Source organism: Mus caroli, unplaced genomic scaffold (assembly GCF_978045245.1).
Source record: "Mus caroli unplaced genomic scaffold, Mus_caroli_1 scaffold_7, whole genome shotgun sequence".
Lineage (NCBI taxonomy): Eukaryota > Metazoa > Chordata > Mammalia > Rodentia > Muridae > Mus > Mus caroli.
In genome coordinates, this window is record NW_028227262.1 from 141,289,253 (window position 1) to 141,315,601 (window position 26,349).

The 26,349-nt window shown below is 41.4% G+C and overlaps 1 protein-coding gene across 1 annotated transcript in view; it reads left to right on the plus strand.

The window, feature by feature from the left end:
- Col28a1 (collagen type XXVIII alpha 1 chain) overlaps positions 1–26,349 on the plus strand; it is a 215,723-nt gene that overhangs the window by 122,840 nt on the left and 66,534 nt on the right. The window contains exons 24-27 of the mRNA XM_021165439.3: positions 2,428–2,496; positions 2,927–2,995; positions 16,911–16,979; positions 19,810–19,878. Coding sequence (XP_021021098.1) covers positions 2,428–2,496; positions 2,927–2,995; positions 16,911–16,979; positions 19,810–19,878 — 276 coding nt within the window. The remainder of the gene's footprint in view (positions 1–2,427; positions 2,497–2,926; positions 2,996–16,910; positions 16,980–19,809; positions 19,879–26,349) is intronic.

The window sequence follows — 26,349 nt, forward strand, 5'->3', positions numbered from 1 at the left end:
ACATCAGTGAACTTTCAGGCCCACCCTAATACCCATTTCAAAATACCCCATCCCTTTTTTTGTGTGTGTACTGGTATGTGTTGAATGAGAGACAGGCCACAGTGAGTTTCTTCTGTAGGACATTTTCTTGAATCTAGTGAAGAACGGAAACATGGCAAAATTTGATTCATAAAAATGCTACAATGAAAATGAAAACCAACCCCTAGACTTGACCCAAGACACATCCTAGCTTCATTGCCTTGCTCAGGGCTGTGACCAAATACCCGACAAGAAGCAATTTAAAGTAGGAATGGCTTGGTTTGGTTCATGGTTCAGGAGACATCATAGTGGAGAAAGCATGCGGGCAGGAATTTTCTCACCTCTTGTCTAATCAGGAATCAGAGAAAGGAGAATGCTGGAGGTCATATAGCCTTTTCCTTTTTCCCTTTTTATTAAGTCCAGACCCCAATCTATGGCATGGTCCCAACCCACTTTCAGAGCCAGTAATTTCTCCTTAGGCAAACTCTCTTGAACTCCCTCAAAGACAAACATAGAAGCCTGTCTCCCAGGTGATTCCTAATCTAGACAAATCAACAATGAGGAGAACCCATCATACTTGTTAACATTAGCAGTAACCAAGTTACTGCAAACTGCAGGAGAGAAGACAAAGGCCTGCAGGGAAAAGGTGTTTGTAATGTGTGTTAAGGGTGCCCTCCTCCGTGGTGAAGGCCAGAAGGTTAATCAGTTACAGCTGCTGGTGATATATCATCGGCTCAGAGCACAGAAATCAAAACCAGAACTGGACTCGTTTTCTTTTGAGCATAACCAGGGAGCAGCACTCTCACTCTCTCTCTCTCTCTCTCTCTCTCTCTCTTTCCTTCTTTCTTTCTTTCTTTCTTTCTTTCTTTCTTTCTTTCTTTCTTTCTTTCTTTCTTTCTTTCTTTCTTTCTTTTCTCTCTCTTTTGTTGGCCTTTTGCTTGTATCATAATCATGGGCAGAGATGGAGTCTTATTTGGGAAACAGTCTCATACATGAATGGCCAGGCTTCTGTTAAATGTAGCTGGAATGGCTTAGAAAGCTGATTCTGAGCATGTCCTGTTTTTGGGGATATATCAAATTTCCCTCACCTTGGTCTTGCGACCTATTACACAACTTAAAAATCATCTTGAGTTTGTGGTGGTAAATAGTGTACTCTGTTTCTGTAAGTGGCCAAATAGCCTCTAAGCTGATCCTTTGAGGCTAACCATATAAAACCAGCTGCTGTATTCATGGCTCTCAAATTAGATTTAGCTTTCTTGGTGCTTAAAAGGTCTGCAGCTTTTATCCTTCCCTAGTCACTCATTTATTCATTCACTCATTCATTCATTCATTCATTCACTCATTGGCATAGAATTAGGATCAATGCAGAGCTGGATTGAGGGCAACGTTTTGGGTAGAAATAATTACAGTTTGATCTCAGCATTGTCTAGTGCATAAATAAAATATTTGCCTTTCTATTCATGGAAAACAAAAGTTGGGGTGTTACTAGAATTTCCATCTAATGTAAAATAATAATAAATAAATAATTTAAAGCACAAACAACTTTTTTTTATCAAAGTAAATAATGTGCACAGACAAAGGATGTTAGTCATCACAGTAACAAAACAGTGTATTGCAAAAAAAAATCGTTTTAAAAACATGGTTAGTAAGTCTCTGAAATTAATACATATTCTAAAAGACTCTTCAAGTTCTTTTTCTTGTTTTCCTCTGTACCCATTTTACTCCAGCCAGTGATTCCTTGAGTTTTTATTTGTAACACAATAACATATTGTCTAAGGGACAATAATCATTCTCTCTCTCTCTCTCTCTCTCTCTCTCTCTCTCTCTCTTATCGTCTCTGTATCTGAGGTGAATGCCTGACAGTCAAAGTCATGGTGCCCAAGGTTAACAGCAAATAGTGAGGGGCCCATCACTCTGAGACTTGGTCTTTTCGAACTCCACTGAGTGATTCAGCACTCTGTAATGGAGGCACACGGAGGAACACAATAGATAGTACTCCTTGTGCTAGGCTTGTTATATTTGACAGTCTACGCTCAAAATCGGCTTTGTAATCCTTTTTTTCTCCCCCACATAGTGCTTCCTAAATTTTCTCATGTTTACAGTTCTCCCTAATTTATACGTGTTTGTACATTTTTAAATTAAAACAATAACAATATCTGTTTCTCAATTCTTGTGACCCGTGTTTCCTATTGAAGTCTTTGTCCTGGTTCATACATTACTTACTTTCCTGACACACATCTCGGTGATCTCAAATGACGGGAATTCTGAGGAAGTAAGCAATTGCTAAATGTAGCAGGATATTTTTCTAAAATTTCCTTTGCCTTGTCAAATCAATCAATGTTTTATTGAATTAGTGTTTAGCTTAAGCATTGCTAGACGTACCATGACTTGGTATTTGAATTTTTACAGGGTGCCCAGGGTCCCCGGGGACCAGTGGGTGCTCCAGGACTCAAAGGTGATGGCTATCCTGGAGTGGCTGTAAGTGTAGATGGATCGTCTTTTCCATATAAATCATTTTAAGTGCATGCACATAAAATACACATAACTGAACTCTAGGATGATGATTCGATACATGTATATAATGTAATGATCAAATTGGGATTAATTTAGCATTTCTGTTTCCTTAAACATTTATCATTTCTTCGTGTTGGGTACCTTTGAATTCTTATAGCTCCTTATAAAATATATGGTCAGCTGTTGCAATGACAAAACCTTCCCTCCCTCCCTCCGTTCCTCTCTCCCTTTGTCCCTCTCTCCCTGCTTTCCTCTTTCTCTCCTTCCTTCCCAGCCGCCTCCTTCCCTCCCTTTACTTTCTTTATCTCCCTTCTTGCTCCTCCCCCCTCCTCCCACCTTTCTGAGGATTGCCTCTCCAAGGATGCTTATTCCATTCTATATTACATCACCTTAGGGACCTCGAGGATTGCCAGGACCCCCTGGACCAATGGGCTTACGTGGTGTGGGAGACACTGGAGCAAAGGTAATATTTTTAAGGGAAGCAAAAATACTTGTTTTTAAGAAAGTGCTTATAGATGACTTTGGTAAAATGTGTTTTATTTTTATCTGGCACACAAGAAGAATAGAGATGTAGGAAATAATTGCTGAATTATTCACTCTTACTCATGGGCTTCCTGGGAAATGTGCCTATAAAGATGTTGATTGACTTCTTGACCCTATCTCTTTGGTAACAACTCTCACATTTCATTGCTTCTTCCTCTTCCTGTACCAAGGTCTGGGCTCAGTTCAGAGCTTTCTTCTTCTGTGTCACTCTGCGTTTTTCCTGGCCCATCTCAACCAATCCCACAGCCTTATCGCTAGCTTCATGATGATGTCATTCAAGTCTATAGACTTTCTTCCTTAAGCTCTTTCTCTTGTTCATCTAATTTTTTATGAATTTTAAAAATTTTCTTACAGATATCTTTAATCTAGCATTCAAACCAGTACCCTTGATTCTTACCTCATGGTGCTGTAAAAGGCAGTGCTGTCCAGCCCACGCTCATCCTTGGTCCCTTCCTTTCCATGCTCTTCTCCAAGTCCTGCCCTTTGCTTCATTCTGGCAGATTTATGTTCAGAATGAGCCTACGTGGGGACCACTTTCTTCTATGGCTTCCTTCAGGCAAACCCCCCACCATGCCTCATGCTCAGATGGCCTCTTCACTGAGCTTCCCAGGTTAGGTGGCCTTCTCAAACCATAACGCAGAGGAAGTTCCATTTCTCTCTAGAAATCCTCTGTGGCTTCTCTGGACTTAGAATGAAACCTAGCGACATTCCCAGGCCTTTGCGGCCCTTATGACTCGACACGGCTTCTATCTATCCATTTTTCCCCTTGCCCCGATATCCAGTCACCCTGGGCTACCATCCCTGCAACAGTTTCATGCTTTCAGAGTCATGGCTCTACAAGGATAACCAGATCTTAAGGCCTTGGCTAAAGTTTTCTCCCAGATTTCCCTGATAAAACAGCATCACCACTGCCTTTTTGACACAGTGCCGACGGGATGGGTCACTCTGAGGAATCATCATTATTTATGCCAATGGCACTCTGTGGGCTCCGTGAGATGTATGGTTTCTTGGAGGCAGGTTCTGCACCGTCTCTGCTAACCTCTTGATCCCAGAACTGCGTTAGTACCCAGCTCTAAAATCTCTTGAGTTAAATGGAGAGCAAATGAATGATCGATGTTTTTATGGAAAAATAATTTTTTAAAACTACTCAACTATTCACTTAAATCTGTCATGTTTCTAGGCCATTACAGAAAGATGTGCCCTCACTTAATGATAATCGTTACCTGTTTCTGTTGTTTCTGCTGCACTAGCTAGAAGTGAGAATGCTTATATACTGTAGGGTTATGGGGGTCCTGCATCTGCTCTGCCATACCGCTCGGCCACTCAGGGAGGCGGGAAGCTAGAGTTGCCTGTGTTTACCGGAAAGCTGGTGAGAGAAGCACAGGACAGCTGGAGTTGGCTTGGGGATCCCTGGGTGTATAACAAGGCCTTGGGCCATTTGGTTCTCAGGCTCTCGGACACCCATGCACCTCCGGATGCCCCAGAAGAGCTGAGAATGGAATGGGGTCATGCAGGTTGGATCTAGCCCGGGGCTGGGAGTGATTGGGGTGGGGAGGGGAGAAGCTCCAGCTGGTCCCTGGGGGATGGGGGAGTCCTTGGCTTGACAGGTGCAGGCTGCAGGCTTGAGCTTGGTGGCAGCTGTGGCTGGGAGCACAGAGAGGCCTTCTATAGATGGCTCTAAAGGCAAAGGCCTTCTCCATGGCTCCCTATATTGAGTCTCGATGAAACGAGGCAGTCTATGGCTTTAAGGCATTTATTGTCGTGGCAGAAAGTGGATAGCAAAACCACCCCCACTTTTCAGGGTGGTCCTGAGGTTAAATACCTTTTCCAGGGAGGGGTGTTTGGGAAGGAAAGCTTATTGGCTAAGCCCTTCAGGCCTTTAGGTGCCCCATTTAACTGGAGATCTGTCTTGAGCCTATGTGACCACATGTCCTCTACATGTGGAGGGGCTTGGGGCATTGCTCTTATATGACCAACGGCCACAAATCTATGGGGGGTAGGGTGCAGCTAGTAACAGGGGCCTGGTGTCTGGGGATCAGGCAAAGTGCCTACTGTCCCTTCAGGGTTTCTGGGATTTCAAGCCTTAGCTCAACCGGGAACCAGGCTACCCTTCATGGTCCCACACTATACTGCCTCTCTATGGGACAGTGCGTGCTCTTTTCTACGGCCTGACTCAAGGAGACTGAAAGACAAAAGACCAATGGCAAAATACCATCATATGTAAGAGAGCTTTCTATCTCTGCCCCAGCAATAATTCTTGGGGTGACTGTAAGAATCTCAGTGAGAGGTGTAGCTGAAAGTGCCAGATAAATCATGCATGTAGACCTTGAGATGCTCTCGTCAAAGGCCAGGTGGGGTTAACTCAGGACTAACTCTGATCTTTTTCTTATTATCATTAATCATTCCATCTGTTTGCATCTCAAACGATATCCCACTTCCCAGTTACCCCTCCACCAACCCCTATCCCACACCTGCCCTCCCACCCACCCACACTCTCCTTCCCTACTGTTCCCCTACTCTGGGGCATCCAACCTCCCCAGGAGCAAGGGTCTCCCTCCTGTTGCTGTCAGGCAAGGCCATCCTCTGATGCCTATGTATCTGGAGCCATGGATCCCTCCTGGTACACTCCTTGGTTAGTGGTCTAGACTTTGGGAGAACTTGGTAGTCAGGCCAGCCTATGTTGTCCTTCCAATGGGGTTGCAATTCCCCTCCACTCCTCCAGTCCTTCTGCCAGCTCCCCCACCAGGTTCTCTGAGGTCAGTCTGATGATTGGCTCCAAGCATCTTCCTCTGCTTTCATCCCTTGCTGGCTGGACGTCCCCAGGATCTGCCACACTTGGTTCCTGTCCGCAAGCACCTCCTGACCACGGCAACAGTTTGGGTTTGGTATCTGCAGGCTTGATTTATCCCTAGGCGGGGCTGTTCTTCGGTTGGTCCTTCAGTCTCTTTTCCATTTTTTTTTTTTTTTTGTCTCTGTTTTTCCTTTGGACAGGAACATTTCTGGGTTAAAAAAAAACTTTGAGATGGGTGGGTAGCCCCATCCCTTGACCAGGGGCTGTGCCTATCTACTGAAGGTGGTCTCCACAGGTTCTAGCTCCCCTTCTCTACACATTATGGGAACCTCAGTTTCTCTGGTGTCTGAGACCATCCAGTGGCTATCCCCAATTCCTCATCCCCCCCCCCATACACCTATTTTTATTCAATTTTCTAACCCTCTGTACCTCTCTCACATCTCCTCCGGTTCCTGATACTGCCACCCTTATTTCCTCCTCCTCCTTTCTCCCTCCCTTGTCACCCTCTCCTTCTACCTCCCACCTTGACCTGTTCCCCACTCAATACAGGACTGAAGCATCCACCCCCGGTTTTCCTTCACCCCAAGCTCCATATGGTCTGTAGGTTGTATCATAGGCCCTGTGAGTTTTTGGGCTAGTATCTATCCACTTATTAGTGAATACATTCCATGTGTACTCTTTTATGTCTGGGTTACCTCACTCATGATGGTATTTTCTAGTTCCATCCATTTGCCTGCAAATTTCATGAAGTCATTGGTTTTAATTGCTGTGTAGTACTCCATTGTGTAAATGTACCACATTTTTGGTATCCATTCCTCTGTTGAGGGACTTCTGGGTTCTTTCCAGCTTCTGGCTAGTATAAATAAGGCTGCTATGAACATAGTGGAGCATTTGTCCTTGTTATATGATAGAGCATCTTTTGGGTTCATGCCCAGGAATGGTATAGCTGGGTCTTCAGGTAGAACTATGTGCAACTTTCTCAGGAACCACCAGACTGAATTCCAGAGTGGTTGTACCAGCTTGCAGTCCCACCAGCAATGGAGGAGTGTTCCTCTTTCTCCACATCCTTGCCAACATCTGCTGTCACCTGTGTTTTTGATCTTAGCCATTCTGACTGGGGTGAAACTCTGATCCTTGAATAAGCCTTGATGTTGTCAACAAGCCATTGTGTGTTCAGATATGAAGTCGTTTCTTCATTAACACATAACATCTATCAAAACAGTAAAGTTTAATAAAGCCGAAGGGTTCGGTATATAAATATCATCACCTCCTGCTCCAAATGAAACATTGGGAAACCCTTTTGTTATTATACTAAATATTTCCCTGCAGGGAACAGAAGCTTGTTTCTGTTTAAAATAAGATATGAAATAAAATATGTTAACTATATACTTGGCTGTGTTTATATAGCAAAGCAAGCATATGGCCGTCTATATTTTCAAAGAGTAGCTAGTTATGAATATTTATACAAGTATTATTACATTAAGTTATCATGTTACAACTTCATATGTAGTATCAATAACAACAAAGATAACGAACATTTAAAATTTAGTCCTTAACATTCTTCCTTGTCAGATTATTTAATATGCAGACTAAGGTATTTTCTGATTGATTTTATATATCATATTCCTGAAAAAATCTCTTGTACTTACTTTCATATTTTTCATTATTTTTTGGCAAAAATATCAAGAAGACAGTGCTCTTACTCACAAATTTTTATCCTACTTTTTTGATTTTTAAAAGTAGCAAATGTATTTTCAAAAGTCACACTGTGCCTTTTCCAAAACTCGTTTTGAACTTCCACTTTAAACTGCTTCCAGAAGTAGGGGTAGGAGAGGAAGAGAACCAGACTCTACCTGGCCTTGCTCATCTGTTCCCCTCTGCACTGCCTTTCCTCTCTTCCTCGACTCTCGTCTCTTCCTGTGTAGAATGTGTTAGCCACAGAACTCTCGCTCAGAAAAAGATACTAGGAACATGAGGTAGTCTTAAAGTCAAAGAAAGTTTTCAATTATAGATTTAAAAATAAAGGAGATTTTGGAAGCAAACACTAGCTCGTAAATAATTTTAAAAATCACCTCTCCTTTTGCATAGAGGCTCTAAGTCTCCATCTGGCCTTCCCTTCTGAAGAAGACTACTGATGTGCGCATGCACAAACATACACAGACGTCAATGAGGAAAGTAAAGGAGATACGTTTAAAAAGTCTATCGAGTTAACATTGTCCTTCTGAAAAAGTAAAGATCAGATTAGCACAAATATGTCAGTGACAGGCAACAAAAGCTTGGCACCCATATATGATATATATATAATATAACAAATATTCCTGTTACTTGGAGTTAAATGTCAGAAACTGCAAGTATTTAGAGGTGTGTGTGTCCACATCTTAGCTTGATGTGTTTTTAATTTAAACTCTGTGTAGTCACCCTAAAACCTTGGCCTCAAGGCATCAACTTGCAAAACAAATGTGTTTTGAAATGAGGAAACTATTAAGGTTGGTGATTAATTTATGATGGCTTATGTGATACTTAGTTAAGGTCACATATGTTTAGCATATGACACAAACATTGGAATCAAAGCTTCTATGTTTTCAAACATATAAAAAGCAGTGCCTGGCACCTAGCACCTTGTGGTACTCTGATTTTTTTTTTCCTAGTAGAAAATGTATAGACCATCACATTTTGGCAAGAGTTTCTGAGCTCTTTCAAAATTTTCCTAAAACAATTTCAAGAAATTTCAAGGACCACAGTAGATGTAGGTTTGAAAGTCCACCTGGGAAACACACTGGCCAAGGACCAAAGCAGTCAGTCTCTTGTTGAGTGGAAAAAGCTCACACTGTGTCCCGAGTTCTACACCCATAAACCACTGGACCACTGATAGAAACCATCCTCAGAGACCTTACCCATCTCTGTTTGCATTCCTCTGAGAATAAAGAGAATCCTTGTGATTTCAAGACATTTTTTGTATACTTTCAACTTCCTTTTAGGAGCTGCAGCTAAGTCATTGCTCTTAAGTCTTTACCAAAAAAAGCCCTCCCCAAAAGCTAGAAGCTACGAGGAGAACCTCAGATAAGCCACAATCTTGAAGTTGTTGTTTTAGGACTTATTGAAATAGAATACCCGGATGGCTCTCTGAGTTCCTCAAGGGCAGATTCATCTAGCCTGGTCCTCTTTGCTCTGTTATTGCTTGGAAAAGCCAAGGTTGTAGCAGAACCTGTGGAATGGTTTTATGTACATGTATCCTTCAAGTTAACCTGGATTTGGGGACATGCAAATGGCCACTTAGCAATCAAATAGTTGAAATAAAATATGTGGCCTGAAGGACTATTGTTTTTCTATTTTGCTTTGAATTATGATAATGTTATCATTAGTACTTATTTCCTAAATAATCCTAAAACACTGCATTTTGATCAATTCCCCCACTTTACAGAGGAGGGAATTCATGACCAGAGGTTGAGTGACATCTCTCTTCACAGTGTAAACACTTCCGCAGCATGTATGCATGAGCGCGAATCTATGAATGTAATGAGTGGCTGACTGAATGAAGACAGGATGATTTTCCAGTCTCCAATGATCAGTCTCCACTATGTCCATCTTTGACTTGTCTTGTCCTGTTCTGCATATAGTTAGATTGCTTTTCTTTTTCTTCTAGCTTTGTCATCATCAAAACCTAGATTATAGAAACTGCAAAGAAAAGCACAAACACAAACCGAAAAGAGTTAAACATCCCCTCCAAATTAAATATTGAGTATTGTAAATGCATCCTTTATTTGACAAAAGTGGCTCAGAGTAATAAATTAAAATGCAAGTCTATGTGAAATTCCACTGAGTATCATAATTCTAAGAATGTTTCCCAGCATCTGAATTGCTTCTCTGTTCTCAGCAATGGCTCACATATGTGCACGCTGCCACTGAGTCTTGGTAGAATAGAGGACCAATTCACACAGAGCTGCATTAGGAATCTGGGGCTTCCATCGGCAGATGCAGTCTGGACAAGGAACTCCATTTTGAGCAGGCCAGACAAGAAGGGCTAGTCAAGGATGCAGGCTTATAACGATATTAAGAATTCATGATTTCAAAGTAGACTAGAAACCACCTCTTCATGGTGTATTCCAAATTTGGAGGATGCAGGAAGTGAGTGTGAATCTGTAAGGGGTTCAGGGATGCTTATAATCAAAATGTATTGTCATGAAATTCTCAAAGAATTTTTAAAAACATGTTAAAAATTGCTAAAGAATGGAACATGAGCTTAAAATATGAAGAGTTAAAGCCAGAAACATGTGAGGTTTGAAGGTTAGGGAGCTTGACCTGTAGGCTTCTGAAGAGGTTACATTCAGGACCCAGGACATTTGATGAGGTAACTTTTCAAGGTAGTTCTCTGTGAAAGCTGAGCTCACTCCAGGCTGCCCACTACTTTAAATACTGCTTTCTTTTCTGTTTGCTGTTTTCTGTGGCTGCATTCCACTTCCCTGGAGTGCACACATACATCTCAGCAGCCCTGAAGATAAACACGAAACCCTGAACATTGATGACTGGCATCAGCATCAATAACTTGTGGTTTTTGTAATGCAGACTAGAGGAACTTCCTCCCTATGAAAAGTTCCAGATTTTGAGATTACCAACAAGCCTCAAAGTTCTACAGCAAGATTTAAAGTTATCAGGAACTAAGAGAGACATGTGTTTGAGGGTGAATGTAAATGGTAGAGGAGGTAAAATTTAGAGCTAGGAAGGAAGGAAATGTGATAGCAACTTGAACGCTGTCCTTTCTAGAACCTTCTCAATGGTTTTGTATTTACATAGTACTTACGCTTGTAATTGTCACTGTTTCTCTGGTGGTATGATGGCCATCAGAGAGACGTGACAGAGGGCTGTGACAAGCATTAGTTGGTCAATCATTTACAAGACCATTATCTAGGGGTTTGTATAAAACCTCTAAAATTTCCACTGACATCACTGTGAGTATGGTATCCAAGAGTTACTAAACCATGGCATTTTCTGGCCTAAGTAATGGTGCTCATGTTTTTGAGACCCTCACAGTTACAGCTTAATTTCATTTTGAATTCAGAAAAGGAGAGACATTAACCAAATGCTAATCATTGCCTTGACTTCTCTTTCCTTATTGAAATTCACGCCCCCCACCCCCCATTCATTCATGAAAACGGTTTCATCGTTTAGTCTTCAGAGTGTCACTTCCTGAATAATTCTGAAGACTGATGTTCCACAGTGGATTCAACTTAGTTTTCGATAAACCAGAAAAGAGTGAGACCACTGCATGAACAACTCTAAACTGCTTTCATACTCCTCTCAAATAATGGCAAGGGTTTCATGGGCAAAAACAAAGGCAGAGAAGTTCAGGAAAGCCTTGTTAATGTGTGTGTGTGTGTGTGTGTGTGTGTGTGTGTGACTCTAATGGGTCAATTATTTTCTAAAATATTTTATCTTAGTCTTACCCAATATAGGAGGCACAGCAACAGGCTATTTCTTCATCATTGCTGCCTCAGTGCCATTTGTCAGCTCCACGACCTTATGAAGTCATTGAGTCCCCCTTGACTTAGCCTCCTCATCTGTGATTGTACTTCACAGGGTTCTTCTGAAAGATGGATGGAGTGATGTCCCTAAGGTGTTTCCATGAATTTTAATAGGAAGACAGTCTAATCAGCAGCCGTCATAGTGTGCATCCCTACCAAATGGAGTACACTGTAGGGTGGGTGGAAAGGGAAACAAAGGACTGGTCTAGATAGGTGATCCATGATTAGATTACTGCAAAGTTTGGGTTTGGGGTAAATCACAGAATGAGGAACAGCAGTGAAGAGATGGGGGTAGCAAGGAAAGCCCTAGATAGCCACACACTTACACAGGTGCTATGGCCTTTTATAACCCGGGGAGAATTTATAACTCAGGATATTTTGCTGTTGTTTCCTCCTTGAAAAAATGGCTGACCTGCTATAGGAAAAAGACTTTAAGGTCATACAGCTATGGTCTCTGCATTGATTAGCAGCTGAGAAAAAGTCTCTGGAGACAGTGACCCTATTAGATCTGGTTTTATCAGATGTAAAATGAGAAATGGGCACTGAGAGTCACACTGGCTTTGAATTTCACCAAGCTATGTAGGTTTGGGCATGTCCTCTGTCCTCTGAAGCCTCAGTTTCCTTATCTACCAAATGTAGTAAGCTGGCGTTATTAAGATTATGAGTAAAATTACTTGCTGAATAATAAACTCCATAAATGTTCATTATTATTCATCATAATAATTTTATTATCAATTCCAGCAAAGATTTACTGATGTGAGGAAAAGGTGCATGTAGGAGCAGCTGGTGACCCATTCTTCCTTTCTTATGTGGAAAAACGAAAGTTTTAGTGTGCGCCCATCACCATCATAGGAACTTGCTTGATTTTAGAGGAGTCAAAAGGAAACCACTCTGAAAGTTTATGGTAGCTAAAACCTTCCCTGGATCCTTCATCCACAGGAGCAAGGTCTGTAGTCAGACTTAAACTTGGCCATCTAGAGAAAATGATAGCGATGTCTCCCATCTAGAGTCCCTTTTGTGGGCAATGAGACGGGAAGGTCATCCAAACAGTGCTTGTCTTGAGGGAGAGGAGGCAGATAACTGCAGAGCTTGCTTGGGCAAGGGGTGGGGTGGGGTTAGCAAGTTGGTGGAGTGGTTACCATAAGAAACTCCAGACTTTACTGTTCTGCCCATTGTCTCCTAGTACAAGGGCTCCCTCTGCAGGCTCTAACACTATCCAGTGTAACATGGCTACCTAAATCCATTATTAGAGAATGCTACTCTACCTACTGACAATAAGCCTACATACTAAAAAAATGTGACAGGCAAACACACTTGTTCTTAGGTGCCAATTCTGTGGTGTGGCAGAAGCCATGCTGTTGAGTGGTGACATGAGAGTCATACACACTCCTCTTTCTTCCATGCCCCAGCTATCATGGTTTAACAGGGACTCATGGCTCAAGGGACAAGAGACATGACACATGTATAATATATATTCTTCATCCATGGGGTGAGATGCCATCTCTCTCTATCTCTCTCTATATAGTAGTTGAGAAGACACTTTTAACCCAACACAGGGAAAATACCATGAGCCAAATAGTGCCATGTTGATTTTACTTTCTTCAAAGAGTGAGATTTTTAAAAACCCATGCCTTTGTTTATATCCCTTTTTTAAACATTATGATATTTAGTACGTACCAAGAATGTATGAAACATTTGCAAATTCTACCTGTAATACTTGTTATCTACCCATGTACCCCTCTCCTTTAGGCATTTGAAATTATCACTTGAATTAATTTTTTTCCTACAACACTGCGACAATACTGACTCATGGTCACTGGTGAGATTTTTATTGGTTGTTGTTCATGAATTTAAGAAAATGTTATTGAGACCATTTGTTGTGAACATTATTAAGCATAAAAGAAATCCTCCTGCCCCAGGCTTTCACACTCTCATTATACTTCATTAATTATCAGTGTGCAGTCCATCTTGTTTCATCTGTATTCCCTCCTTCACTCTCCACTGACTTTTTCTGAAACAATTCCCAGACATCATCCACATAAAGATTTGATATTTATCTCTCAAATGAAAGAATTTCTTTTCAGAACATAACTGCAGAACCACTATAAAACCTAAACATATCAGCAACTTCTTACGATGGCAAATATCTCGTGTTGAAATCTTCCAGTTTGCCTCATGAATTTTTAATAGTTGTTTTGCTCAAATAAGTTAGGTCTGAGTGATGCCCACACATTGCATTAGATTGAGGTATCTCCCTCGTCTCTTGAAATCTATTTAGTTCCCCTTCATTGCACTCTTGTATTCTTCATGAGTATACTGTTTGTACTTGAGGCTTTTGCGGATGCTATTCTCTCCTCGTGGAGGGGCTTCACTGTGTTTCTCTTTCTGTTTTATAAACTGACAGATCTAGCTACCCATTCAGAGCTAGGTCCAGTTTTTCTAAGTTACATTGCTCACAGGTCAGGTGGTGTGTTCCACAGAGGAACATGGGTACATCTTGTGTAATCTGTCTCCTAAATCCTGGGAAGAGAGATGTGATCAGCAGCCCAGGAAAGGCAGCTAGCCTATCTGTTTGACAATATATTTAGTTATGCTGGATAAAACCTATTTAGCTATGTTTACTGGTACTCTCTTTTGCTGAAAGGCATTAACCCTGGCAGATACGAGCCCTGTCTCTCTTAAGAAGTGGAAGAGAGGTAGATAGTCATGTGTAGCAGGAGGCCCTCACATAGCACAGACACTTTGTTTATAGGTGCAGAGGTTCTCAAGAAAGGAGAGATCATAGAATTGTGTCTGGCACAGGGTATTCTTGTTCTCAGCTTGAAGTTCTTTATGTGAGATAGATCCTTAACACTGGGAAGAGCTTGAAGTCGCTCAGTGCTGACAGTCAGTAGGAGGGAGGTGTTCGAGAGGCAATTAGAGTCTGGAGCTTCAAAGGCATACAAGTACTAGATGGAGCTATGTTGTGTGGACTTCTTCTGAGGAAACTTGAACAAATGTCTACTCATCCCAGGTGGAGCATAAGAGAGAAATAAAAAAATGACTCCACTCAAGTGCAGTTTGGACACCAGTGGGTTTAATAGGATGAAATTTACAGGAGCGTGAATGAAGAGTCATCTGCAGGAACTTGGGCAGCTTGGGCTTGGGCTGTACTGAGAAAAAAAAATACCTCTCTCTTACCAGCCATGTCTATAAATCCTTGGGTAAGATGAGGAGAATTGAGCCAGTAAAAAAGTGAGCTGTAAAGTTATCCAGATTATTTTAATTATATTAACATTTTATAAAGACAAAGATCTTGAGACATACAAGTTCAAAGCCTGATTCTGAATCTTCTTTTAAAACGAAAACTTTAAGCAATTAAATTATATATATTAAATTATATATATATATATATATATATATATATATATATATACTCCTGTGGCCTTATGGATCACTCTCTCACTTCATTGATATATATATTGCTTTGTCTACATGTATGCTTGTGCACCATATGTTTGCCTGGTGCCTCCGAAAGGCCAGAAGAGGGTGTGAGATGCCTTGGAACAGAAGTTACAGACAGGAGTGAGCTGCTCCACGGATACTGGCAACTAAACCTGGGTCCTCTGGAAAGCCAACTAGTGTCTTAACTGCTGAACCATCTTTCTGGCCCCTCCATTTGGCATTTGGGTATCCAGTGATTGATTGATTGATTGATTGATTGATTTGTTTGTTTTTCGAGACAGGGTTTCTCTTTATAGCCCTGGCTGTCCTGGAACTCACTCTGTAGACCAGGCTGGCCTTGAACTCAGAAATCCCCCTGCCTCTGCTTCCCAAGTGCTGGGATTAAAGGCATGTAAAGCCACCACTGCCTGGCTCCAGTGATATTTTACCAGTTTACCAAGTAGTACAGCTGTCTTCACAGAACAATTTTCGAACATTTCCTTACCTCTATAGGATCCTCCATGCTTATTTATAATCAATTCATCTCTGTAATCCTAGCCTCTGGCAACTACTCATCTATTTATCTTTCTATAGATTTATTTTCTTCTGGGCATTCCATCAGTGGAATCCTACACTATGCTAGTGTCTGTCAAGAAGAGCAATGTTTTTGAAGTGCATCCATATTATAGACATGAACCTGCAGTTTGTTTCTGGCAGGATTTTGTCTATTCCTCCTCCAGACCATGGACATTGGGCTCTTTCTGGTTTTGAGCTATTATGAATACTTCTGGGATTGACTTTTTTTTTTAAGATTTATTTATTTATTATATGTAAGTACACTGTAGCTGTCTTCAGACACTCCAGAAGAGGGCGCCAGGTCTCGTTGCGGATGGTTGTGAGCCACCATGTGGTTGCTGGGATTTGAACTCTGGACCTTTGGAGGAGCAGTTGGGTGCTCTTACCCACTGAGCCATCTCACCAGCCCCTTATGAATACTTCTGCTGAGGAGACTCATGAGTGGGACTTTGGGTGTTACATGATCTTATTTTCATCACATGTATGCTTGGCAATGACATCAGGTCAGGTGGTAAACACATGTTGGGTGTTAGGAGAAACTGTTGAGCTGTTTGCCCAAGAGGCTGTCCTAGCTCCTCAGGGTTACTACTTTTTCAGTGTGCTAAACCCAACCTCTTCTTAGAGGCTGTGCAGCCTTGGAAAGCTTTAGTTGTTTCCTCTTTAATTAAAGCAGGTGTGTAGTTAACTGACATTTACTGAGTGTGCACCCCGTGGGAGGCCTTATGGATCACTCTCTCACTTCATTCTCTATCTCTGTGAAGTGTAGATGTTAATTTCCACCTATCTGGTGAGTTTACTGAAGTTCAGAAAAATCTGGTAAACAAGTCAGCATGGTAACTAGAAGACTGTTGTGGGTATTAAATGATGTCAACTCTCAACAACCCTAACATTAACTTGGCATAATCCTAACATATCCTAACATTACAATGAAGGGTAAGGAGGGTTTTATTCCTGTCTTTAACCCTGCCATCTCGGAAAGGTATAGCTCCAGGGCTCAACCTGCCTTCAAGTGTCACACCTTAGAGAAACAGAAAGTTCCCTGTGCTCATAATCACCCTGTGGTCCAAATACCAGAGTCAACCCCCAAGTCAAATAGCACAGTTTTAGTTACTGCAATAACAGGAGTAGCTCATTCAGGATGTGGACATAGCTCTTTCTGGCCACTTTTTATCGTTATATTTCCTTTCCTCCTCTGTTCAAAAACACAGTAATTACTTTTTCAAACTTTAGAGAAGCAAGCGCTGACAGAGCACACATGAATGCTGCCAGGAAGTTAATTAACTAGATTGATTTGAAATGGAACCTTTATCAGGAAAGAGTGCGTTACTGCCGAGAAGAAAGTAAAGAGAGCACATAATGTTGAAACGGTAAAATGACTGAGTGAAAAGGCTCAGTGAATATCTTAGTAAAATCCAAGGGATTTAAAAGTTTGTATCTATTCTTTGAAAATGTATATTCACATTGAAAAGTTATATACTGTAAGACTTTTGTCAGTTGGTAACTTGTCATTCATTATGTCTTTTCAGGGAGAACCAGGAGTCAGAGGCCCTCCAGGTCCCTCTGGGCCTCGGGGAATAGGAACCCAAGGACCAAAGGTGAGCCATCAGGTCTCTGATGTGAGTGAGCACCGGGTGCCAGTTGGGACATCCCTAACTGGAAAACTCTGAACAAGAAATTCTCCAAATCTAGAAACTTTTAATCACAGCATGACCACGTGTGACACGTCCATAGCTGATTCTTTGCAGGGAGCGACAGTCAAATCCGAGGGCATTTGGGTTTCTGTAAAAGGTGCATGTGAAATATAAATACATTCTGTGTTTGAACAGATGGGCTGTCTCCAGAGAAAGCCACTATATACAAACAAGTATTCCAAAATGTATAAATTTCAATTCTGAAATACTTGTCTTCCCAAGCATGTCTGAGATGGGAGAGCTACTTCATATGAAACCCACATTTGTTGTTGACTTAGTTTTTCCTGGATTATTGATGAAGTCTTTTTTCATGTCATGTGAGATGCTGTATCTTTAAAACATTTGCTTCCCTTGAGACATCTGAAAGTCAACTTCTCTCAGCATTGCCGCAAAGCCTTCTAAATATCTCCAGTGTCTTTTGGATGCTGTTCTATTTTGTTATCAAGCAGATCACAGCTGGACATGGTGGTATATAACTCCAGTCCCAGAACTTGGAAGGCAGAAATATTACAAATTCAAGGTTTACCTATGATGCATAATGGGTTTGAGTCCAGCCTGAACTTCATATAGATACCCAGCCTTGAAAAGAAACTCATCTCTGTCTGGTTGTTTTCAGTGGCCTTGTAACAGGTCCCTGGCTAATGAATGTTTTGTTTGTCTTTGGCCACTCAGTCACACTGTGCTGTAAAGGTCAAGCTTCATTGTCCCCATACAAGGTGACAGGGGTTTCTTTTGGTGCCCTTTGCCTTTATTTCTATGTAGATAATAAGATTTCACTTTCTTATCTTCTTTCTCTAGCTTGGGATTTATAAATTCTTGAATTCTTCTGAGCCAGGGTTTCTCACTGAGGGGATTTTTGTCCTCCCTCCAAAGGCCCAAGTGGGATGCTTCAAAAATCTCACAACTAGAGACATCTGGGCATCAAGAGGAGATGAAAGTGACATTTACTGAGTTCAGATGTGCTGTTAAACAACTTCCAGCTGACCAGGACAGCTCTATCTCCATCCGCATGTCAGTAGTGCCGAGTTAGAGATGCTGTTCTAATTATTTGTTCAGTTATTCAAGAAATATATTTTTTATTTGTTAAAATAAAACAAAGGAAGCTTAACTCATGTTTGTAGGAGGAAATGTGCCAATGAGACACACTACAAATTCAGATTTTTAAATAGGTCCAGATACATGGACCACTCTGTGAATTTGTTAGTGAGGAGGGAGGAAAGACTTCTAGAGCCAAGAGATTTACAGCCCCACCTGGAGTCTTGGTTTACTACTTTGTCTTCCTTGACTTCATCTGACTTCATCTGATTCTAAATATCACGGGTCACTGTATGTGGATGGAGATTCCTGTAAGATGACAGTAGTCACTATCAGTGGGAAGTTACATCCATTTTTCTTTTCCACTCTCATCTTTATTTTTAGTTTTAAAATACTTTTGTGATGAGAAAACATCCCTACAATTTGAGAAAGATACATCTTTCTCATAATGGCAAAAAAAAACCCCAACCCTGACTTATTTAATAACTTAATTCCCTATTATTTATTTATTTATTTATTTATTATGAATACACTGTTGCTGTATTCAGACACACCAGAAGTGGGCATCATATCCCATTACAGATGTTTGTGAACCAATATGTTGTTGCTGGGAATTGAACTCAAGACCTCTAGTAGAGCAACAGTCAGTCCTTTTAACCATCTCTCCAGCCCCCTTAATTCCCTATCATCAAAGCATGTTCTATTTGGGGATGTTTTAGGATCTCTTGGGATAGGCATAAGTTCACTACTTTATCATGGAACTTTTGAGAGCTTTAATACAGTCATGACAAAACTTCAGTCAGCTACAGATTGGAAGGTTACAACACTTGGTGATGTCCTAAGCCTTTGCTTTGTGTGGACACTGATGCTTGTAGGGTAACAGTTGCCTAATCTCATATTCTTCAGCACATACTCCCATCACTAAATGCCACATGGTGGCATGAATGTGCATGGAGGTCTCCACTGAGCAGAACATACAGTTTTCCAATCTGATTCCACCTCAGAAGTCTCTCCTCAGTAAGTGAAGACACACGGGGAGATGCTGAACTTGTTTCATGTTTTCTCTCATTAGGCAGGGAGGATCTGGGAGGAGTAGAGGGCTGCAGTATAACCAGGATATGTTGTATGAATTTGGGAATTCATACAAAACGGGAAAAATTCTAGCACTGACTTAATTCATATTCTTGTGCATTCAATACCACGTACCATTGTTCTCTAGCAACCTTTATATAAAAAAATGTAAATATGCTGACTTTTGTCACAGGCAAGCACGTTAGGAACTGACCATTCACCAGCTCCTCCACTGACTCTAACAGTATCCCAGTGAACTGGCAACCATATTAAAGGGGAGCAGCAAGTTCTAGCTTGAACAGAATCTGGCATTAGTGGTTTTTGGACTAAGCATGGGCAGGCTGGGATGGGAACACTTGTCAAGCAGCAGTACTTGGCCTCTCTTCCCATTTCTTTCAAGCTGCTCTTCTTTGCCTCTTTACCTATACTTAGGTTATATGTAAAAGTTTGTTTGTAAGCAACTCAAATGGCTTAAGAATATTTAGAACACGGCCATAAAGGAAATGGAAATGTGCTGTGGCAAGAGGATCCTAACGAGTTTAAGAAGGAAGCTAAGAGCAGTGATAGCTCTGTTTTTCCCCCTACACTGTACATACTTTGTTGTCAATTTCTCTTCCTCTTTTCACAGGGTGATACTGGGCAAAAGGGCCTGCCTGGCCCTCCTGGGCCCCCTGGCTATGGATCACAAGGAATTAAAGTAAGTGAATCTGATTGTACTGGAATCATCTCTCAAGTCAGTAGGGTGATGATGATGAGAACACGTGGCTTCACTACAAAATTTAAATTTAGTGAGAGTGTCACAGTTAAAACTGCATCTGGGATTTAAAGGAAAATTCCAGAAGTGTAGAAATGGTACAAGTAGAGGCTATTCATAAACACTGACCATTACATACATTGCTTAGCGAAGCATTGAGTGGTCCAGTTGTGTGATGATGGCTGGGTTGTGGGCTGAATGGAGACTTCGTGACTATCCATCAGTATGTTCTCTATCTTCCTTGTAGCTTTCTCACCCTATTCACATGAGCAGTCTCCTTATACCCCATACTTAAATTCTACATTTGAATGGTGGTAATGTTCTATGGAAGTTTTTGTAAGAATTCTTTTTAAAGTAATATGGGGCTGGAGAGATGGCTCAACAGTGAAGAGCGCTGGCAGTGTTTTCAGAGGACCTGGATTTGGTTTTCAGCATCCATATAGTGGCTTATAACTGTCTGTAACTCCAATTCCAAGTGATCCGACTGACCTCTGTGGGCACTACATGCATGTGGTCCACAGACATGCACAGAGATAGCACCCATATACATAAAATCAAAATGACTTAAAGCTGAGAAAAAGATAAGACATTGATATATATGAGACCTTGGTCTGATCACCAACATGAGGTCAGTTTACATGTGCCCATATCCTTCATTTCTAAGTCCAGTGTCAGTTTTCTTTCTTCTATTATCTGGGATTTACTTTTTTATTAAATCTTTTATTTATTTATTTACACTCCAGATTTTATCTCCGCCCCCCATCTACCCTCTGACTATTCCACATCCCATACTTCCTCCCCACCCTACCCCCGGTCTCCAAGAGGATGTTCCCGACAACCCCAACCCCCACCCCACCCGACCTCAAAACTCACTGGGAACTCTAGTGACTTGAAGGTTAGGTGCATCATCTCTGACTGAGCCCAAACCCGGTATTCCTCTGCTATGTGTTGGGGGGGCCTCATATTAGCTGGTGTATGCTGCCTGGTAGGTGGTCCAGTGTTTGAGAGATCTCAGGGGTCCAGATTTATTGAGACTGCTGGTTCTCCTCCTCAGCTTCTTTCAGCTTTTCTCTAATTCAGCAACAGGGGTCAGCTGCTACTGTCAATTGGCTGGGTGTAAATATCTGCATCTGACTCTTTCAGCTGCTTGTTGGGTCTTTTGGAGGGCAGTCGTGATAGGTCCCTTTTTGTGAGTGCTCCATAGCCTCAGTAATAGTGTCAGGCCTTGGGACCTCCTCTTGAGCTGGATCCCACTTTGGGCCTGTTGCTGGACCTTCTTTTCCTCAGGCTCCTCTCCATTTTCATCCCTGCAGTTCTTTCAGACAGAAACAATTATGGGTCAGAGTTTTAACTGTGGGATGGTGACCCTTGATGCCCTGACTTCCTGCAGGAGGTGGGCTCTCTAAGTTCCCTCTCCCTACTGTCGGACATTTCATCTAAGGTCCCTCCCTTTGAGGCTTGAGAGTCTTTTACCTCCCAGGTTTCTGGTGCATTCTGGAGGGTCCCCCAACCTCCTATCTCCCAAGGTTGCCTGTTTCCATTCTTTCTGCTGGCCCTCAGGGCTTCAGTCCTTTTCCCTCACCTAATACCATATCAGGTTCTCCTCTTCCCTCCAACTCCCCCATCCACTTTCCCTCCCAGGTTCCTCCCTTCCTTCCCACTTGTGATTGCTTTCTTCTCCCTCCCATGTGGAACTAAAGTGTCCTTACTTGGGCCCTTCAGCTTGTTGACCTTTTTGAGTTCTGTGCACTGTATCGTGGGTATTCTGTACTTTTTATTTCTCTAATATCTACTTATTAGTGACTACATACCATGCATGTCCTTTTGAGTCTGAGTTACCTCACTCAGGATATTTTCTAGTTCCATCCATTTCCCTGCGAAGGTCAGGATGTGCTCGTTAGCCCTGGCTGTCCTGGAACTCACTCTGTAGACCAGGCTCGTTCTTAATAGCTGAGTAGTATTCCATTGTGTAAATGAACCACATTTTCTGTATCCATTCTTCTGTTGTGGGACATCTGGGTTGTTTCCATCTTCTGGCTATTACAAACAAGGCCTTGATGAACATAGTGGAACACGTGCTCCTGCAGCACGGTGGGGTGTCTTTTGGGTAATATTCCCAAGCATAGTATTGCTGGGTCTTCAGTTACATCTATTTTCAATTTTCTGAGAAACCTCCAGATTGATTTCCAGAGTGGTTGTACCAGTTTGCAATCTCACCAGCAATGGATGAGTGTTGTTTTTCTACATCTTTGCCAACATGTGTTGTCACCTGAGGTTTTGATCTTAACTATTCTGATTGGTGTAAGGAGGAATCTCAGGGTTGTTTTGATTTGCATTTCTCTGATCATTAAGGATTTTGAACATTTCTTTAGGTGCTTCTCCACCATTTGAGATTCCTCTGTTGTGAATTCTACATTCAGTTCTAGACCCCATCTTTTGATTGGGTTGTTTGGTTGATTATCCTGGGTGGATTTAGTCTTTATTTCCTCTCCTCCTACGGCTGCTAAATTGTCCTTGAATCAGCTTCAGATTTGAATTATTTCATATACAAAACCACTTTGTAACATTTTTGGTGGGAGTTCTTAAATAGTGATATTTTGAATTCTTCCTTTCCAATTTGTGTCCTTTTGACTTCCTTTTGTTGTCTAATTGCTCTGGCTAGGACTTTGGGAACTACATTGAATAGGTAGGGAGAGAGTGGGGTTTATCTATCTTGTTGATTCTCTCAAAGAACCAGCTCCTGGCTTGGTTGATTCTTTGTATAGTTCTTCTTGTTTCTATTTGGTTGATTTCAGCCCTGAGTTTGATATTTCCTGCCTTCGACTCCTGTTGGGTCTATTTGCTTCCCTTTGTTCTAGAGCTTTCAGGTGTGCTGTTAAGCTGCTAGTGTATGCTCTCTCCAGTTTCTTTTTGTAGGGACACAGAGCTGCGAGTTTTCCTCTGAGCACTTCTTTCATTGTGTCCCATAAGTTTGGGTATGTTGTGGCTTCATTTTCATTAAATTCTAAAAAGTCATTAATTTCTTTATTTCTTCCTTGTCCAAGTTACCGTTGAGTAGAGTGTCGTTCAGCTTCCATGTGCATGTGGGCTTTCTATTATTATTGTTAGTGAAGACCAGCCTTGTCATTGATGATTTGATAGGATGCATGAGATTATTTCAATCTTCTTGTATCTGATGAGGCCTGTTTTGTGACCAATTATATGGTCACTTTGGGAGAAGCTGCTGTGAGGTGCTGAGAGGAAGGTATATTCTTTTGTTTTAGGACAAAATGTTCTATAGATATCTGTTAAATCCATTTGGTTCATAACTTCTGTTAGTTTCACTGTGTCTCTGTTTAGTTTCTATTTCCATGATCTGTGCATTGCTGAGAGTGTTTAAGTCTCCCACTATTATTGTATGAGGTGCAATGTGTGCTTTGAGCTTTAGCTAAGTTTTTTTTTTTTTCATGAATGTGAGTGCCTTTGCATTCGGAGCATAAATGTTCAGAATTGAGAGTTCATCTTGATAGATTTTTCCTTTGATGAGTATGAAGTGTCCCTCCATATCATTTTTGATAACTTTAGGATGAAAGTTGATTCCATTCGATATTAGAATGGCTACTCCAACTTGTTTCTTGGGACCATTTGCTTGGAAAATTGTTTTCCAGTCTTGCACTCCATGGTAGTGTCTGTCTTTGTCACTGAGGTGGGTTTCCTGAAGGCAGCAAAATACTGTGTCCTGTTTAACTATCCAATCTGTTAGTCTATGTCTTTTAATTAGGGAATTGAGTTCATTGATGTTAAGAAATGTTAAGGAAAAATGATTGTTGCTTCCTATTATTTTTGTTGTCAGAGGCAGAATTATGTTTATGTGGCTATCTTTGGTTTGTTAAAAGAAGATTATTTTCTTTCTATTTCTAGGGTATAATTTCCCTCCTTGTGTTGGAGTTTTCCATTTATTATCCTTTGTAGGGCTGGGTTTGTGGAAAGATGTTGTGTAAATTTGTTTTTGTAATGGAATACATTTGGTTTCTCCATCTATGGTAATTGAGAGTTTTGCTTGGTATAGTAGCCTGGGCTGGAATTTGTGTTTTCTTAGGGTCTGTTTGACATCTGTCCAGGATCTTCTGGCTTTCACAGTCCTTGGTGAGAAGTCTGGTGTAATTCTGATAGGTCTGCCTTTATATGTTTATATGTTTTTCCCTTACTGCTTTTAATATTCTGTCTTTGTTTAGTGAGTTTGGTGTTTTGATTATTATGTGATAGGAGGAATTTCTTTTCTGGTCCAATCTATTTGGAGTTCTGTAGGCTTCTTGTATGTTCATGGGCATCTCTTTCTTTAAATTAAGGAACTTTTCTACTATAATTTTGTTGAAGATATTTACTGGCCCTTTAAGTTGGGAATCTTCACTCTCTTCCATACCTACTATCCTTAGGTTTGATCTTTTAATTGTGTCTTGGATTTCCTGGATGTTTTGGGTTAGGAGCTTTTTGCATTTTGCATTTGTGTGTGTGTGTGTGTGTGTGTGTGTGTGTGTGTGTGTGTATGTTGTGTTTTCTATGGTATCTTCTGCACCTGAGGTCCTCTCTTCTACCTCTTGTATTCTGTTGATGATGCTTGCATCTATGACTCCTGGTTTCCTTCCTAGGTCTTTTTATCTCCAGGGTTGTCTTCCTTTGTGATTTCCTTGTTGCTTCTATTTCCATTTTTAGATCTTGGATGGTTTTTCTCATTTCATTTGCCTGTTTGATTGTGTTTTCCTGTAATTCTTTGAGGGATTTTTGTGTTTCCTCTTTAAGGGGTTCTACCTGTTTACCTGTGTTCTCCTGTATTTCTTTAAGGGAGTTGTTTATGTCCTTCTTAAAATCCTCTATCATTATCATGAGAAGTGATTTTAGATCTGAATTTTGCTTTTCTGTTGTGATGTTGTATCCAGGACTTGCTATGATGGGAGAATTGGATTCTGATGATGCCAAGTAACCTTGGTTTCTGTTGCTTATGTTCTTATGCTTGCCTCCCATCATCTGATTATCTATAGTGCTACCTGCCCTTGCTATATCTGACTGGAGCCTGTTTTTTCTGTAATCCTGGTTGTGTCAGAATTACTCAGTGTACAGCTGTCTCTGTGATTCTGGAATCCTGGGATCCTGAGATCCTGGGTGTGTCAGATCTCCTGAGAGTCAAGTTGCCTCTTAGACTCTGAGATCCTGGTGTGACCAAGCTCCTGTGATCCTGTGATCCTGGGTGTGTCAGAGCACCTGGGAGTGGAGCTTCTTCTGGGTGCTGTGGAACTTGTTGAGCCAGAGTTTGTTCCCAAGGTCTCCCAATTATTCTTAAGCTTGGTCTTTTCATTGTGTCCTGAATTTCCTGGGTGTTTTTAGTTAGGAGTATTTTACATTTTGACTTTTATTTGACAGTTGTGTCAATCTCTTCTATGGTATCTTCTATACCTAAGATTCCTTCTTCTGTTTCTTGAATTCTGTTGGTGATACTTACATCTGTAATTCCTGATCTCTTTCCTAGGTTTTCCATTTCCATGTTTGCCTCCATTTGTGTTTTCTTTATTGTTTCTACTTCTACTTTAAGGTCTTTGACTGCTTTATTCAATTCCTTCACCTGTTTGATTGTGTTTTCCTGTGTTTCTTTAAGGTATTTGTTTCCTCATTAAGAGCTTCTACCTGTTTACTTGTGTTTTCCTCTATTTCTTTCAGTGAGTTATTTATATCCTCCTTAAAGGACTACTATCTTCATGAGATAGGATTTTAGGTCAGCTTCCTGATTTTCAGATGTTTTCGTACATTCAGGGCTTGCTGTGATGGGAGAACTGGGTTCTGATGATGTCCACTTCTGTTGCTTATGGTCTTGTGCTTGCTTCTCATCATCTGGTTACCCAGGGGTTTGTTTGCTGGTCTGGTTGACTCTGTCTGGAGTCTGCCTCTTTTGTTCCTTGCTTGCCTCAGGTCTCCGGATAGGCCTGCAGTCCTGGCTATAGCAGACCACCTGTGGGGCCTTCCAACTGGGAGCTCTTCAGAGGGGCAGAGAAGCTGCTGATCTGTTGCCCTGCCTGCAGTAGATCTCCTGGGAGACCTTCAGACTGTTGGGTCTTCAGAGGAGCAGTCAAACTGTTGTCTTGTGTGAAGATGTTCTCCAGGGAGGCCTACAGACTATGGTTTCTGTTTCTCTGTGTGCAGCAGCACTCCCAGGAGACTTTCAGTGTGTTGGATCAGTTGTCCCAACACAGAGTACCCCCCAGAGGTCTTCAGAGTATGGTGTCTGTTGCTCAGTTGCCCTGTGTGCAGCAGATCTCTTGGGATGTTTCAGGCTGTGGTGTCAGTTGCCTAACTGCTCTCAGTGCAGCAGATCTTCTGGGATGGCTCAGGATGTGGTGTCTTCAGGCAAGCAGACCAGCTAGTAGTATGCCCCAGCAGAGAGGA